Raw genomic sequence first — 15,203 nt, 5'->3', positions numbered from 1 at the left:
CTCCTCTGGATCATCCAGATGGTCATTGGCAAACTTCAGATGGGCCTGGACATGCGCTGGCTTGAGCAGGGGGACCTTGCGTGAGCTACAGGATTTTAATCCATGACGGCGTAGTGTGTTACTAATGTTGTTTTTTGAGACTGTGGTCCCAGCTCTCTTCAGGTCATTGACCAGGTCCTGCCGTGTAGTTCTGGGCTGATCCCTCACCTTCCTCATGATCATTGATGCCCCACGAGGTGAGTTCTTGCATGGAGCCCCAGACCGAGGGTGATTGACCGTGGAAAAAAATAATTGTGCCGACAGTTGTTGCCTTCTCACCAAGCTGCTTTCCTATTGTCCTGTAGCCCATCCCAGCCTTGTGCAGGTTTACAATTTTATCCCTGATGTCCTTACACAGCTCTCTGGTCTTGGCCATTGTGGAGAGGTTGGAGTCTGTTTGATTGAATGTGTGGACAGGTGTATTTTATACAGGTAATGAGTTCAAACAGGTGCAGTTAATACAGGTAATGAGTGGAGAACAGGAGGGCTTCTTAAAGAAAAAACTAACAGGTCTGTGAGAGCCGGAATTCTTACTGGTTGGTAGGTGATCAAATACTTATGTTATGCAATAAAATGCAAATTAATTACTTAAAAATCATACAATGTGATTTTCTGGATTTTTGTTTTAGATTCCGTCTCTCACAGTTTAAGTACGGTGGCCGGGAAGTGCAAAGCAACATTACAAAGAATGAAACACTTTTACAAAGCTCGAGACAAATTAACATTTTGGAAAACAAATTAACATTTTATAAAACAAATTAACATTTTATAAAACAAATTAACATTTTATAAAACAAATTTACATTTTATAAAACAAATTAACATTTTAGAAATCAAATTAACATTTTAGAAAACAAATTTACAGTTTAGAAAACAAATTTACATTTTAGAAAACAAATTTACATTTTAGAAAACAAATTTACATTTTAGAAAACAAATTTACATTTTAGAAAACAAATTAACAAGACGCAAAACACTTTTACCAGTCCCGAAACAAATTTACAGATGACAGATTCTTCACGGAAAGGGAATGTACCACATACCGGAAGTGACACGGAAGTGATGAGCGTGGTCTTTTCGTGTTGTTGTTGTGGAGTTTATGGCGTCAAAGAAGTTTATGGTGACCGCCCGAACATGGACTGCGGCCGAGGGATGTTTTGCCCGTTTTGTGGCAAACACATGAACAGCTTAACGCGGTTTTGCTTTACGTGTGGTCGGTGTTTGGAGTTTTTAAAGGACGCGGACCAGACGGAAACACCAGACATACTGCATCATTGCGTTCAATATTTTAACGAGGGTCACTCGTACGCTGTAATCGTGGACATGATGTCAAGTCTACACGGTGTAAACATCAGCTTGAGGACTCTTAAAAGTAAACTGAACGAAGCCGGGTTGTACCGCAGAAAGGATTATTCCTCGCCAAACGCCGTGAGTAACGCCATCAGATTTGAACTTCGTGGACCTGGACAACTATTTGGTTACCGCACGATGTGGCAAGTACTTAAACAAAAGTACAATCTTCGAGTGAAGAGAGATGATGTGATGAATTTGCTCCGGGAGCTTAATCCTCGAGGGTGTGAGAGCAGAGCACGCAGAAGGTTTACAAGAAGAACCTACCACTCAATGGGACCTAACTATATGTGGCACGCAGATGGTTATGACAAACTTAAGCCATTCGGTTTGGCCATTTCGGGATGCATAGATGGATTTTCACGTAAAGTATTGTGGCTTCAATGTGGACCAACAAATAATAACCCAACAGTGATTGCTCACTATTTCATGTCATGTGTGCGAAACCTCGGTGTCATCCCCATGAGACTGAGGACTGATTGCGGCACTGAGAACGGCATAATGGCTGCAATTCAATGTACCCTACGCCACCATCACAGTGACTACTACTCTGGAGCGTCCAGCCACATGTACGGCTCATCTATAAATAACCTGCGTATTGAGTCCTGGTGGTCTATATTTAGAAAGGGAAGGTGAGTTGTCTTCATAAAGGGTCATTGCATCTTTTGGTCATTCGATTTTCTTCTCAGGAACGATTAATGAAAAACGAGCACAATAATTATCAATACAAATTTGTAAAGCAAATCCTGCCCGTCAGGAAAAGTAGCTGTTCCTGAAAAGAAAATCGAATGACCAAAAGATGCACAGACCATACATTTCATTATAACTAACCTTTATTATTTATAGTATAACTAAACATTTGTATCCATTTCTATAGGTCTCAGTTCTGGATGGAGTTATTTGCCGACCTTAGAGTCATGAGCATCAATGCCTATTGAGATATTGCTTTGGTGATGTTATTCAGAAGGACTTGGATGAGTGTGTGAGACTGTGGAACAGCCACAGGATTCGCCCTTCCAGAACAGCAGCATGTCCAGGAGGAGTGCCCAATGAACTCTACTACTTACCACACAGGTGATACATTGGTGATAATAAACAGATAAAAGCATTAATGTAACGTTTTAGCTTAAATGAAAATAAATGCAATTATGTATTCTATTTAACATAGGTTTGGCTCCAGAGACTGCGGATTTCAAAGTGAACAAGCTGAACTGGATGCCCTTCCTGAGGCTAGCCTGTCAATGACTCCTTGTGGGGACCCAAACATGCAGGAGTACTTGGACTTTGCCATGGAACACAATCAGTTACAGAAGCCAGACAACTGGGAGTCTGCATCCGAACTGTACATGAAACTAAAAGAAATGGCTCAGCTATGAAATGATCAAAAAGGGAGGGTTTTTTGTAGTGGTGGAATACTGCTGTCTGTCTGAACACAATATTTATGAATCTGTCACCCAAAGCTTAATTGTTTTTAAGTGTGAAGTAAATTAATCAAAAATAGTAATCAGTATTTATTACACTTTTGTAGTATTGAGAGTAATGGATCTAAAACATTTTCAAAATGTTTACTGTGAGAAAAGAACATGCTCACATACAGTAACATTATAAAAACAACTTTGGCAACTGCACTTTAAAAGTGCACCTTTAATAGGGTTGGGCATCAAGAACCAATTCCTACTTGGAATAGTTTAAAAAATTACGATTCCATCGGAATTGTTTCTTTATTGGAATCGTTTTGGAGGATTGGGTTTCAAATCTGATCATGGGTTCCAAATTTAACATGCGCAAGTTTTGGTTTCTGTAGCGGCCAGGTGCTTGTTGTGTTGCAGCCATGGAGCACAGTAAGCGGTGCTCTAGTGTGGCTTTATTTTACATTGAAAAAGCCCCGTCAAACTGCAACCCACCTTTGAATCAAAATAAAACTTTCCTCTTATTTGTGAAATAAGCATGTGACCCGTTTCAACTCCACCACTCAAAGAATCGGAATCGAGAATCGATAAGAACCGGAATCAAAAGGAAGAATTGGAATCAGAATCGTTAAAATCTAAATGATGCCCAACCCTAACCTTTAACAACAACAACTTTTTCAGAGTCTTAACTCTAGGGGTCATCCATCATATAGCTTAGAAACAGCCGAATCCTGGACTATTTTGAATTCCAAAGTCCATTTGTGACTTAAACAAAGTGTATGAGTCTAGGAGTGGTAATCTCAAGGAGTTTGAACATGTATTTGCCATTGGGAACGCAGAGTCCTCCAGGAACTCTATTTGTGGCAGTGGTTCCAAGCCAGATGGGGGAAGTGAAGACAGCCCAGTAGCAAACATCAAAACATCTTCCACAGACACAGCAGCCTGGCCTTCTGCAAAGAAAAACAATTCAGATACATCACTGCCATGTGTTTTCTTAACTAGTTATAAAAAACAAACTAACAAACCTTCACAATCAAGGAGATAGTCTGCCCAGTAGGCCATGGTTTGACTTTCTTTAAGTCTTCGATTACTCCCCGAAGGACTGAGGTCAGGTTTGAAGAGTCTCTCAAGTTCAAAAGCAGTGAGTCGCCTTTCAGAGTGGCACATGACAGGGGCCAGTAAAGTAGGGTGTTGCTGTAGTGCAGTCAAAAACTCCAGGGCTGAAAGACCATCTCTGAATCTACAGAGTGAACACAAACATTGTTTCACTGCTGTGTAGTGCCAATTGAATTTAAAATTATCTAAAGAAAAATATTAAATATTCTCTTCTCTACAATTACTATCCACCTTAACATTGTTGAAAATTGATTTCAAAAACCCTATTTTTGCATTGCACATTAAACGTTAATTGTTACAAACTGTAAGTATAACACACAGAAACAAAAGACTGGAATGACACAGACGGATGGGTGGCTTGAGCACTCACACGATGCCTTCAGAAAGTCTACACACCCATTGCACTTTTTCACAACTTTGTTTCGTTATAGATTCAATTTAAAATAGTAATATTAATCTTTTTCCTCATCAGCCTACACACAATACATCATAATGACAAAGCAAAAACAAGTTTTTAGAAATTGTAGCAAATTTAATAAAAATTAAAAACTGGAATATCACATTCGCACAAGTTAATTAACCATTTTCTCAGTACACTATTGAAGCACCTTTGGAAGTAATTCCAGCCTGGATTCCTCGTGTATGAAGCTACAGGCTTTACACACAACATCACCACACTCTTTATATCTGATTTTCAGGGACATTTACAAGAGATACTAAAACCTCTCTGCATGTCAGGATCTCTATGAGAACTGAGGGCAGAAATAGATCCATATGTAAATGACACTGCTACAGTATGGAGCAGGTGGTTGGATAAACAGCAGCAAGTCATCAAGGGTTTGATGGGTAAAGTGAGCCTCAAACCATCACTCTGCTGCCAGATGTGCAGCAGAGGTGGATGGATCACTTTAAGGGGTAACTGGACTGATTTTCCTCTATGGAAGAGTTAGTCAGGAGGAGAAACCTAAGATCTAATTTCTGTTTTTGCTTTGTCATTATGATGTATTGTGTGTAGATTGATGAGGAAAAGGATTTAAATATATTTTAAATTGAATCTATAAAGGTGTGCAGACTTAATGAAGGCACACAGAATGAAGTGACATCACATATCCGTTGAAATACACTAAGGTACAAATTCTGATTAAGGACAAATTGGTAACAGATATACATACTTGCATAAACCAAAGATGGGGACCATGAGGCATTTCAAACAAAAAATTCATACATAAATAAATAAAAATCTCATCACTACAAATATCATCTTACCTGTCAATTACAGATGAGTTGCGATCAATGATATACCATTGGAGGTAGTCTGACACGATTTCTTTCTTTTCTTCCACAGTAGCCACATGTCTCAGACAACCTGCTGTCTGTAACATTGTGCTGTGTCTCATCATACATTCTTTCAGAGCATCCAATGAAGCAGCATTCTCAATCTGAAAGACATGAAAATGGGCAAAAACACCCCAGTCAATAACTGTATGCACTGTATCTCCTTGCCTATTTTTTTAATAACGTACATAGCAAGGTGTAATCTTACACTATCAAAAACTAATAAATTAATTAAATATATTCCGCACGTGATATAGGAAGTAAACATTGTCTCAAAAACACTGCAGTAAGTATGAAAAACTCTGCCCTACCATACCCTTATGCTATTCTCACCTCTTGCAAAGCTTTCCCTATTTCTTCATTAGTTATTAAATTATTTGTTGCTTTGAATGAAGGCTGGCCTGCAAGATAATGTACAAGATCTTCTGACAGGAAATGGGGTCCTGGACCTCCATGCACAACAATCATCTTTCCTGCCAAGTAGTATTCATCCTCCCTAACAGCTGTGAATGAATTCATATTCCAAAATTAAAACAATGCATTACTGTATATACTGTAATATGCAAGCATATGTCATGTGATATATATGGTCAATAAGCATTAACCAACCATTAGTAGCCTATAGTACACATCCAACCAATATGCATACCCTTTGCATTGTAGACCAAGAACCGATGTCCTTCTGGTCCATCAAAAATGGGCCGGTCTTTTAGGTGTTTCATCAGTAGAGTTAAAAACTCTCGTCTTGGACCACCAGTGTCAATTCCCTCTTCCAGAACACCAGTATCATCAGTAAATTTCACCAGCATGTCACAGGTTTCAGAATATGTTGTACGCTTGAAACCTTTGACTGCCCCATCCCAAACATTAGCCCTTGAGATGTTAAACCGGCTGACTTTTTTATGATCAATAGGAAGAGACAGGTTTGCTACGATGTCAGGTAATGCAATGTCCATCTCCTCCCTGTAATGACAAAAAGTTTATTCATTTGTGGATATTCCAGATATACAAGAACTATTGTACAGTGAAAAAACTGGAGTGCTATAGTCAAAAGCATATTACATTGCTGTGTGTTGGAAATTCTTCACATTGACAGCAACCGGCTCTTCGTCCTCCTGCTCAACATTTGGTGAATACAGGTCTGTGTATTTACTGTTGGGAAATTGCCATTTCCATGTTAAAACATCTTACAAACAAAAATGTCTTCCCCATGTAATCAGTTCAATACATTTAAATTATGTCAGTCATTATCTTTTCTTTTTTTTTTTACTTACCTGTAGCAAGAAATTTTTTCTGGATTTGCTTCCGGTGGATCCAGATCCTCAGCATCAGATATTACTATCTGAAAAAAATATTAAAATGTCTGAAACAACAACACTGAAAGCAAGAAATGTCATGCTGCCACAGTCTGCCTTATTACCTGTCCTGGCTGAATTGTTGATTGTCCTGGTGCATCTCTGAAACATGATAAAACATATTAAAATGATTAGCTTCATGATAAAGGCTATAATGTAGCTTTGAGTAGCATGTAGTAGTAGAGGGAACAGAAAGATGTATAAAAAAAAAAGATTATTTTGAGAACATGTGGATAGGAGCGCTTCCTGGACTCAAATCTGAGTTAGTTTGAGTTTCTTTTTTAATGGAAAAGGTATAAAATAAAAGAAAGCTCAAACTACTATTTTTTTACTATTAAAATGCTTGTATTGCAAGTGGCCAAGCCATACAGAACCAATTTAAAAGAACTTTAATGCGTTTTTGCATCTAGCCTTCGTCAGCGAGTCAAACAGATGAAATGAGAGACAATGGGTCTTTTCTAGTGTCCAAGGTGTTCTGGGCTAGAGTGGGTGTTGTAGACATCTTAAAACCAGTAGGTGTCCTTCAGGCCTACAATAGTCAAATCATGTAAACATTATGTATATGGATGTGTCCCATGTTTCCTATTGGTGGATTAACACTAGAAAAAACCCAGTGTCTCTCATTACATCTATTTGACTCCCTGACAAAGGCTAGATGCCGAAACGTGTTGGAGTTCTTTAAGTTGGTTCTGGATGACCGTGCCACTTCAGTAAAGGCCTATAGTACCTATGCAGGATCGACAGTGATGTGGGACATATGAATGGACAGTGGATACCCCCCACTTCATTCTCACGTGTTTTTTTTAATGGTTTGGTAAATTTTTGTTTATTCAACTGCAAGAGCAACTGTATTTCAGTGGGTTTATTCTGTAAAGCTCTGCTCACACAGGCAGCTGTGGGTCCTTTAGGTAGGGAGCGAGGGGGCACCGCAGTCAGTTACAGAAACAGCTGATAGCATGTAGCAACATTGAGCTTATGTGCAGCAATATAAATGTATGTATAATGTGTATGTGAATAAGTAGTGAAATATCTGCTAGTAGTTTTATCAGTTTTGTGAGTTAAATAAAAGAAAAGGTGAAATTGCACTTTACCTGGTAGTGAAAGCACTGTAGCCCAACAAAATATGAATTATTATTGCACGTGTGAAAATTCCTTTGTGTCCAAGTGTGCAACACCTACCTTTCATCGTCCAGCTTGTGTTTTTTTATTTTTTATTTATTTCACCTTTATTTAACCAGGTAAGCCAGTTGAGAACAGGTTCTCATTTACAACTGCGACCTGGCCAAGATAAAGCAAAGCAGTGCAATAAAAACAACACAGAGTTACATATGGGGTAAAAAACATAAAGTCAAAAATACAACAGAAAATATATATACAGTGTGTGCAAATGTAGCAAGTTATGGAGGTAAGGCAATAAATAGGCTATAGTGCAGAATAATTACAATAGTATTAACACTGGAATGCTAGATGTGCAAGAGATTATGTGCAAATAGAGATACTGGGGTGCAAAAGAGCAAAATAAATAACAATATAGGGATGAGGTAGTTGGGTGGGCTAATTTCAGATGGGCTGTGTACAGGTGCAGTGATCGGTAAGGTGCTCTGACAACTGATGCTTAAAGTTATTGAGGGAGATAAGAGTCTCCAGCTTCAGAGATTTTTGCAATTCGTTCCAGTCATTGGCAGCAGAGAACTGGAAGGAATGGCGGCCAAAGGAGGTGTTGGCTTTGGGAATGACCAGTGAGATATACCTGCTGGAGCGCAGACTACGGGTGGGTGCTGCTATGGTGACCAATGAGCTAAGATAAGGCGGGGATTTGCCTAGCAGTGATTTATAGATGGCCTGGAGCCAGTGGGTTTGACGACGAACATGTAGTGAGGACCAGCCAACAAGAGCGTACAGGTCACAGTGGTGGGTAGTGTATGGGGCTTTGGAGACAAAACGGATGGCACTGTGATAGACTACATCCAATTTGCTGAGTAGAGTGTTGGAGGCTATTTTGTAAATGACATCGCCGAAGTCAAGGATCGGTAGGATAGTCAGTTTTACGAGGGCATGTTTGGCAGCATGAGTGAAGGAGGCTTTGTTGCGAAATAGGAAGCCGATTCTAGATTTAACTTTGGATTGGAGATTCTTTATGTGAGTCTGGAAGTTGAGTTTACAGTCTAACCAGACACCTAGGTATTTGTAGTTGTCCACATACTCTAGGTCAGACCCGTCGAGAGTGGTGATTCTAGTCGGGTGGGCGGGTGCCAGCAGCGTTCGATTGAAAAGCATGCATTTAGTTTTACTAGTGTTTAAGAGCAGTTGGAGGCTACTGAAGGATTGTTGTATGGCATTGAAGCTCGTTTGGAGGTTTGTTAACACAGTGTCCAATGAAGGGCCAGATGTATACAAAATGGTGTCGTCTGCGTAGAGGTGGATCTGAGAGTCACCAGCAGCAAGAGCGACATCATTGATATACACGGAGAAAAGTGTCGGCCCAAGAATTGAACCCTGTGGCACCCCCATAGAGACTGCCATAGGTCCAGACAACAGGCCCTCCGATTTGACACACTGAACTCTATCTGAGAAGTAGTTGGTGAACCAGGCGAGGCAGTCATTTGAGAAACCAAGGCGTTTGGGAGTACTTCGATTTTGTGGTTCAAAAACCTGAGAGGAAACGGATAAAATGATCAACAACTTTCAACAGGTTCCATTATTTTTCCATTACCACATACAGTATATATCAATGCTGAATGGTTGTCTGTGTTACTGTATAATAGTTACTGCAAAATAATGAAAACAAGCCTTTTTCCACTAAAATATTGACCAGGACATTGATTTTATGCTTAAAATCCAATGTACATCTAATTAATAAATTATATGAAAATGAATAAATACAAACATACATAAATATTTTTAAAAAGAGAAATAACTGATGTACCAAAGTGTCAGCACGATTGAGTTCAGCTGTGCTCCTTGTTGTGATGACAATTTCAGAATCAGAGTCTGAGGTATCATCCACTGAAAAAAAATAATTCAAACAACCATTATCTATCCTCCAGCAGAGTATCTAAATATGTAAAAATATTTAATCATGAGATCCACTAACCTCTTTTATAGTGTTTTTCTAGGCAAATGAAAAAAGTGATCCTGGAATATGCCTTTCCTATTTCCTTTTTATATTCTGCCAATTTGAATGGCCTTTCTGACCCAGGCACATGAACCACCTCTGAGCAGTCTGGATACAAAAGGACATAAGGTCCTTCGTGCATGTCCTTGTTAAATGTTGTCATTTTCTGGACAGCTTGTTTCAGTAGATCAGGTGCTGCTACCTCTGGGTCTGTAAATAACGGTAGTGTTTTCCCTCTTAGAGGTTTTAAATCAGTTCCACTTGGCACCATCAATCCTACGTTTATCTAGTAAAATAACAAAGATATAATTAATGTATACATAGGTAAAATAAATATACACAAACACACAAATACATATAGAGCATTGCAAAATTGTATAGGACGGTCAGTACACCTTACCTGGACGTGTTTTCTTTCTTTAGGCCTATATCTTCCTTTTTGGCCCATAGTTAAAAGACTGTCGTTCTTTTGATTTCGAGCTTCTGTACTCCATGAACTGTTTGTATGATGGGCATGGTTGTTCTGCAGAAATGGACAGAGTTCCGAAACAGAAAGTTAGAAGCCGCTCAAAAAATCATTAGCGTTACTGTCCTTAGATAGCTAGCGTTTTGGTTTTGCTAAACTTACTTTGCATAGCACTGTCCGGCTGTCGAGACGTCCCTGTGTTTCCAATGTTTCCGTCTTGTCTGCGTCCTTTAAAAACTCCAAACACCGACCACACGTAAAGCAAAACCGCGTTAAGCTGTTCATGTGTTTGCCACAAAACGGGCAAAACATCCCTCGGCCGCAGTCCATGTTCGGGCGGTCACCATAAACTTATTTGACGCCATAAACTCCACAACAACAACACGAAAAGACCACGCTCATCACTTCCGTGTCACTTCCGGTATGTGGAACATTCCCTTTCCGTGAAGAATCTGTCATTTGTAAATTTGTTTCGGGACTGGTAAAAGTGTTTTGCGTCTTGTTAATTTGTTTTCTAAAATGTAAATTTGTTTTCTAAAATGTTAATTTGTTTTATAAAATGTTAATTTGTTTTATAAAATGTTAATTTGTTTTCCAAAATGTAAATTTGTTTTCCAAAATGTAAATTTGTCTCGAGCTTTGTAAAAGTGTTTCATTCTTTGTAATGTTGCTTTGCACTTCCCGGCCACCGTATTTAAGTGTACCTATGATAAAAATAACAGACCTCTACATGCTTTGTAAGTAGGAAAACCTGCAAAATCGGCAGTGTATCAAATACTTGTTCTCCCCACTGTATATGTATATATATACAGTGCCCTCCACAATTATTGGCACCCCTGTTTAAGATGTGGTCGAGGACTTCCAAAAATTCTCATTTTTTTTAAAACAACATAGAACCCAAATGCAAAAAAACAAAAAAATCACACATTTAGAACAAAAAAAAAACTTCAAATCATGTGTCCCACAATTATTGGCACCCCTGATGTTAATACTTTGTACAACCCCCTTTTGCCAACAAGACAGCACTTAATCTCCTCCTATAACATTTCACAAGATTGAAGAACACAGAGAGAGGGATCTTTGACCATTCTTCTTTGCACAATCTTTCTAGATCATCCAGTGTCTTGGGTCCTCTCTTATGCACTCTCCTCTTTAGCTCGCCCCACAGGTTTTCGATTGGGTTGAGGTCTGGGGACTGAGATGGCCATGGGAGGACCTTGAGTTTGTGACTGCTGAACCATTTTTGTGTAGATTTTGCCACATGTTTTGGATCATTATCCTGCTGAAAGACCCAATGACGACCCATCTTCAGCTTTCTGGCAGAGGCCATCAGGTTTTTATTTAAAATGTCCTGGTAGTTCAAAGCGTTCATAATGCCATGCACCCTAACAAGGTTCCCAGGGCCTTTGGAAGAGAAACAGGCCCACAGCATCACAGATCCTCCACCATACTTCACGGTGGGCATGAGGTGCTTTTCGGCATACTCATCTTTTGTTTTACGCCAGACCCACTTAGAGTGTTTGTTGCCAAAAAGCTCAATCTTAGTCTCATCTGACCAAAGCACACGATCCCAGTTGAAGTCCCAGTGCCGCTTAGCAAACTCCAGACGTTTACGTTTGTGAGTGTTAGTGAGAAAAGGCTTTTTCCTTGCATGCCTCCCAAACAGCTTGTTGGCATGTAGAGAGCGTCTGATGGTTGTTTTGGAGACTTTGTGACCCCAAGATGCCACTCTTTGATGCAATTCTGTGACAGTGAGCTTAGGACTTTTTTTTTACTTCTCTTACCATCCTCCTCACTGTGCGTTGTGGCAAGATAAACTTGGGACCTCTTCCAGCCTTGTTTGTCACTGTTCCAGTTGTTTTAAACTTCTTAATGATTCCTCTGACTGTAGATACGGGCAAGTTAAGGCGAGTGGCTATTTTCTTGTAGCCATTGCCTGACTAATGAAGGTCGACACAAATCTGCCTTACTTGAATGGTGTGTTCTCTTGTCTTTGCCATGTTGACGAATGGGTAAGAGAATTAGGCCTCTGTGTCACGTCATATTTATACCCCAGGGAAACAGGAAGTCATGAATTACTAATTAAAAGTTCCTAGATACCCTGACCAACTTTAGCAACTACAGAAAAATATATTTAAAAAAAAAACAATTAACATTTTCAGCGGAATTGTTAGGGGTGCCAATAATTGTGGGACACAAGATTTCAAGTTATTTTTTTTCTAAATGTGTGATTTTTTTTTAACCACCAATGTAATGTACTTAAATAAAAGGTTGGATTTTTCTATTTTTTTGCATTTGGGTTCTATGTTGTTTTAAAAAAATGAGAATTTTTGGAAGTCCTCGACCACATCTTAAACAGGGGTGCCAATAATAGTGGAGGGCACTGTATATATATATATACAGTGGGGGAAAAAAGTATTTAGTCAGCCACCAATTGTGCAAGTTCTCCCACTTAAAAAGATGAGAGAGGCCTGTAATTTTCATCATAGGTACACGTCAACTATGACAGACAAATTGAGGAAAAAAAATCCTGAAAATCACATTGTAGGATTTTTAATGAATTTATTTGCGAATTATTGGGGAAAATAAGTATTTGGTCACCTACAAACAAGCAAGATTTCTGGCTCTCACAGACCTGTAACTTCTTCTTTAAGAGGCTCCTCTGTCCTCCACTCGTTACCTGTATTAATGGCACCTGTTTGAACTTGTAATCAGTATAAAAGACACCTGTCCACAACCTCAAACAGTCACACTCCAAACTCCACTATGGCCAAGACCAAAGAGCTGTCAAAGGACACCAGAAACAAAATTGTAGACCTGCACCAGGCTGGGAAGACTGAATCTGCAATAGGTAAGCAGCTTCGTTTGAAGAAATCAACTGTGGGAGCAATTATTAGGAAATGGAAGACATACAAGACCACTGATAATCTCCCTCGATCTGGGGCTCCACGCAAGATCTCACCCCGTGGGGTCAAAATGATCACAAGAACGGTGAGCAAAAATCCCAGAACCACACGGGGGGACCTAGTGAATGACCTGCAAAGAGCTGGGACCAAAGTAACAAAGCCTACCATCAGTAACACACTACGCCGCCAGGGACTCAAATCCTGCAGTGAAAGACGTGTCCCCCTGCTTAAGCCAGTACATGTCCAGGCCCGTCTGAAGTTTGCTAGAGTGCATTTGGATGATCCAGAAGAGGATTGGGAGAATGTCATATGGTCAGATGAAACCAAAATATAACTTTTTGGTAAAAACTCAACTCGTCGTGTTTGGAGGACAAAGAATGCTGAGTTGCATCCAAAGTACACCATACCTACTGTGAAGCATGGGGGTGGAAACATCATGCTTTGGGGCTGTTTTTCTGCAAAGGGATCAGGACGACTGATCCGTGTAAAGGAAAGAATGAATGGGGCCATGTATCGTGAGATTTTGAGTGAAAACCTCCTTCCATCAGCAAGGGCATTGAAGATGAAACGTGGCTGGGTCTTTCAGCATGACAATGATCCCAAACACACCGCCCGGGCAACGAAGGAGTGGCTTCGTAAGAAGCATTATAAGGTCCTGGAGTGGCCTAGCCAGTCTCCAGATCTCAACCCCATAGAATATATTTGGAGGGAGTTGAAAGTCCGTGTTGCCCAGCGACAGCCCCAAATCATCACTGCTCTACAGGAGATCTGCATGGAGGAATGGGCCAAAATACTAGCAACAGTGTGTGAAAACCTTGTGAAGACTTAAAGAAAACGTTTGACCTGTGTCATTGCCAACAAAGGGTATATAACAAAGTATTGAGAAACTTTTGTTATTGACCAAATACTTATTTTCCACCATAATTTACAAATAAATTCATTAAAAATCCTACAATGTGATTTTCTGTATTTTTTTTTTTCATTTTGTCTGTCATAGTTGACGTGTACCTATGATGAAAATTTCAGGCCTCTCTCATCTTTTTAAGTGGGAGAACTTGCACAATTGGTGGCTGACTAAATACTTTTTTTCCCCACTGTATATATATATATATATATATATATATATATATATATATATATATATATATATATATATATATATCATTTAAAAAGGCTTATTGATCATTAGAATACCCTTTGCAATTATGTTAGCACAGCTGAAAACTGTTGTGCTGATTAAAGAAGCAATAAAACTGGCCTTATTGAGACTAGTTGAGTATCTGGAGCATCAGCAATTGTGGGTTCGATTACAGGCGCAAAATGGCCAAAAACAAATAACTTTCTTCTGAAACTCGTCAGTCTATTCTTGTTCTGAGAAATGAAAGCTATTCCATGCGAGAAATTGCCAATAAACTGAAGATCTCGTACAACGCTGTGTACTACTCCCTTCACAGAACAGCGTAAACTGGCTCTAACCAGAATAGAAAGAGGAGTGGGAGGCCCCGGTGCACAATTGAGCAAGAGGACAAATACATTAGAGTGTCTAGTTTGAGAAACAGACGCCTCACATGTCCTCAACTGGCAGCTTCATTAAATAGCACCTGCAAAACACAAATCTCAATGTCAACAGTGAAGAGGTGACTCCAGGATGCTGACCTTCTAGGCAGAGTTGCAAAGAAAAAGCCATATATCAGACTGGTCAATAAAAAGAAAAGATTAAGATGGGCAAAAGAACACTAACATTGGACAGAGGAAGATTGGAAAAAAGTGTTATGGACGAAGTTTGAGGTGTTCGGATCACAATGAAGAACATTTGTGAGTCACAGACCAAATGAAAAGATGCTGGAGGAGTGCTTGATGCCATCTGTCAAGCATGGTGGAGGCAATGTGATGGTCTGGGGGTGCTTTGGTGGTGGTAAAGTGGGAGATTTGTACAGGGTAAAAGGGATCTTGAAGAAGGAAGGCTATCACTCCATTTTGCAACGCCATGCCATACCCTGTGGACGCCGCTTGATTGGAGCCAATTTCCTCCTACACAGGACAATGACCCAAAGCACAGCTCCAAACTATGCAATAACTATTTAGGGAAGAAGCAGTCAGCTGGTATTCTGT

General features: G+C 39.6%; 1 protein-coding gene and 3 long non-coding RNA genes across 5 annotated transcripts; 1 reads left to right on the top strand and 3 right to left on the bottom strand.

Moving 5' to 3' along the window:
* Window positions 1-989: 989 nt before the first annotated feature.
* On the top strand, window positions 990-2,893 carry LOC121582248. The gene is made up of 2 exons (XM_045224114.1): window positions 990-2,463; window positions 2,558-2,893. Exon 1 carries the CDS (start codon window positions 1,045-1,047, stop codon window positions 2,023-2,025), a length of 981 nt encoding a protein of 326 aa, XP_045080049.1. The 5' UTR covers window positions 990-1,044; the 3' UTR covers window positions 2,026-2,463; window positions 2,558-2,893.
* LOC121582246 lies at window positions 2,888-7,854 on the bottom strand. 2 transcript variants are annotated; one of them, XR_006003335.1, is made up of 8 exons: window positions 7,784-7,809; window positions 6,670-6,706; window positions 6,524-6,591; window positions 6,312-6,401; window positions 5,899-6,212; window positions 5,181-5,353; window positions 3,824-4,038; window positions 2,888-3,748 (listed from the first exon to the last, which is right to left on the bottom strand). It is a non-coding gene; the product is annotated as an uncharacterized LOC121582246 (long non-coding RNA). The 2 variants fall into 2 exon arrangements; XR_006003334.2 differs by having other exon boundaries at window positions 6,670-7,854.
* Window positions 7,855-9,157: 1,303 nt separating this feature from the next.
* LOC121583250 lies at window positions 9,158-10,159 on the bottom strand. The gene is made up of 4 exons (XR_006661681.1): window positions 10,120-10,159; window positions 9,699-10,005; window positions 9,531-9,610; window positions 9,158-9,256 (listed from the first exon to the last, which is right to left on the bottom strand). It is a non-coding gene; the product is annotated as an uncharacterized LOC121583250 (long non-coding RNA).
* On the bottom strand, window positions 10,156-10,716 carry LOC123492205. The gene is made up of 2 exons (XR_006661682.1): window positions 10,348-10,716; window positions 10,156-10,242 (listed from the first exon to the last, which is right to left on the bottom strand). It is a non-coding gene; the product is annotated as an uncharacterized LOC123492205 (long non-coding RNA).
* Between the last annotated feature and the right edge of the window lie 4,487 nt (window positions 10,717-15,203).

The sequence above is a fragment of the Coregonus clupeaformis genome, chromosome 13 (assembly GCF_020615455.1).
Source record: "Coregonus clupeaformis isolate EN_2021a chromosome 13, ASM2061545v1, whole genome shotgun sequence".
Taxonomy (NCBI): domain Eukaryota; kingdom Metazoa; phylum Chordata; class Actinopteri; order Salmoniformes; family Salmonidae; genus Coregonus; species Coregonus clupeaformis.
Note: the sequence above shows the minus strand (reverse complement) of the source record. Positions and strands in the feature narration are given on the sequence as shown.

What these genes read in the sequence shown, in the direction of transcription:
- LOC121582248 (XM_045224114.1), top strand. Translation starts at nt 1,045, where the DNA reads ATGACAGATTCTTCACGGAAAGGGAATGTACCACATACCGGAAGTGAC.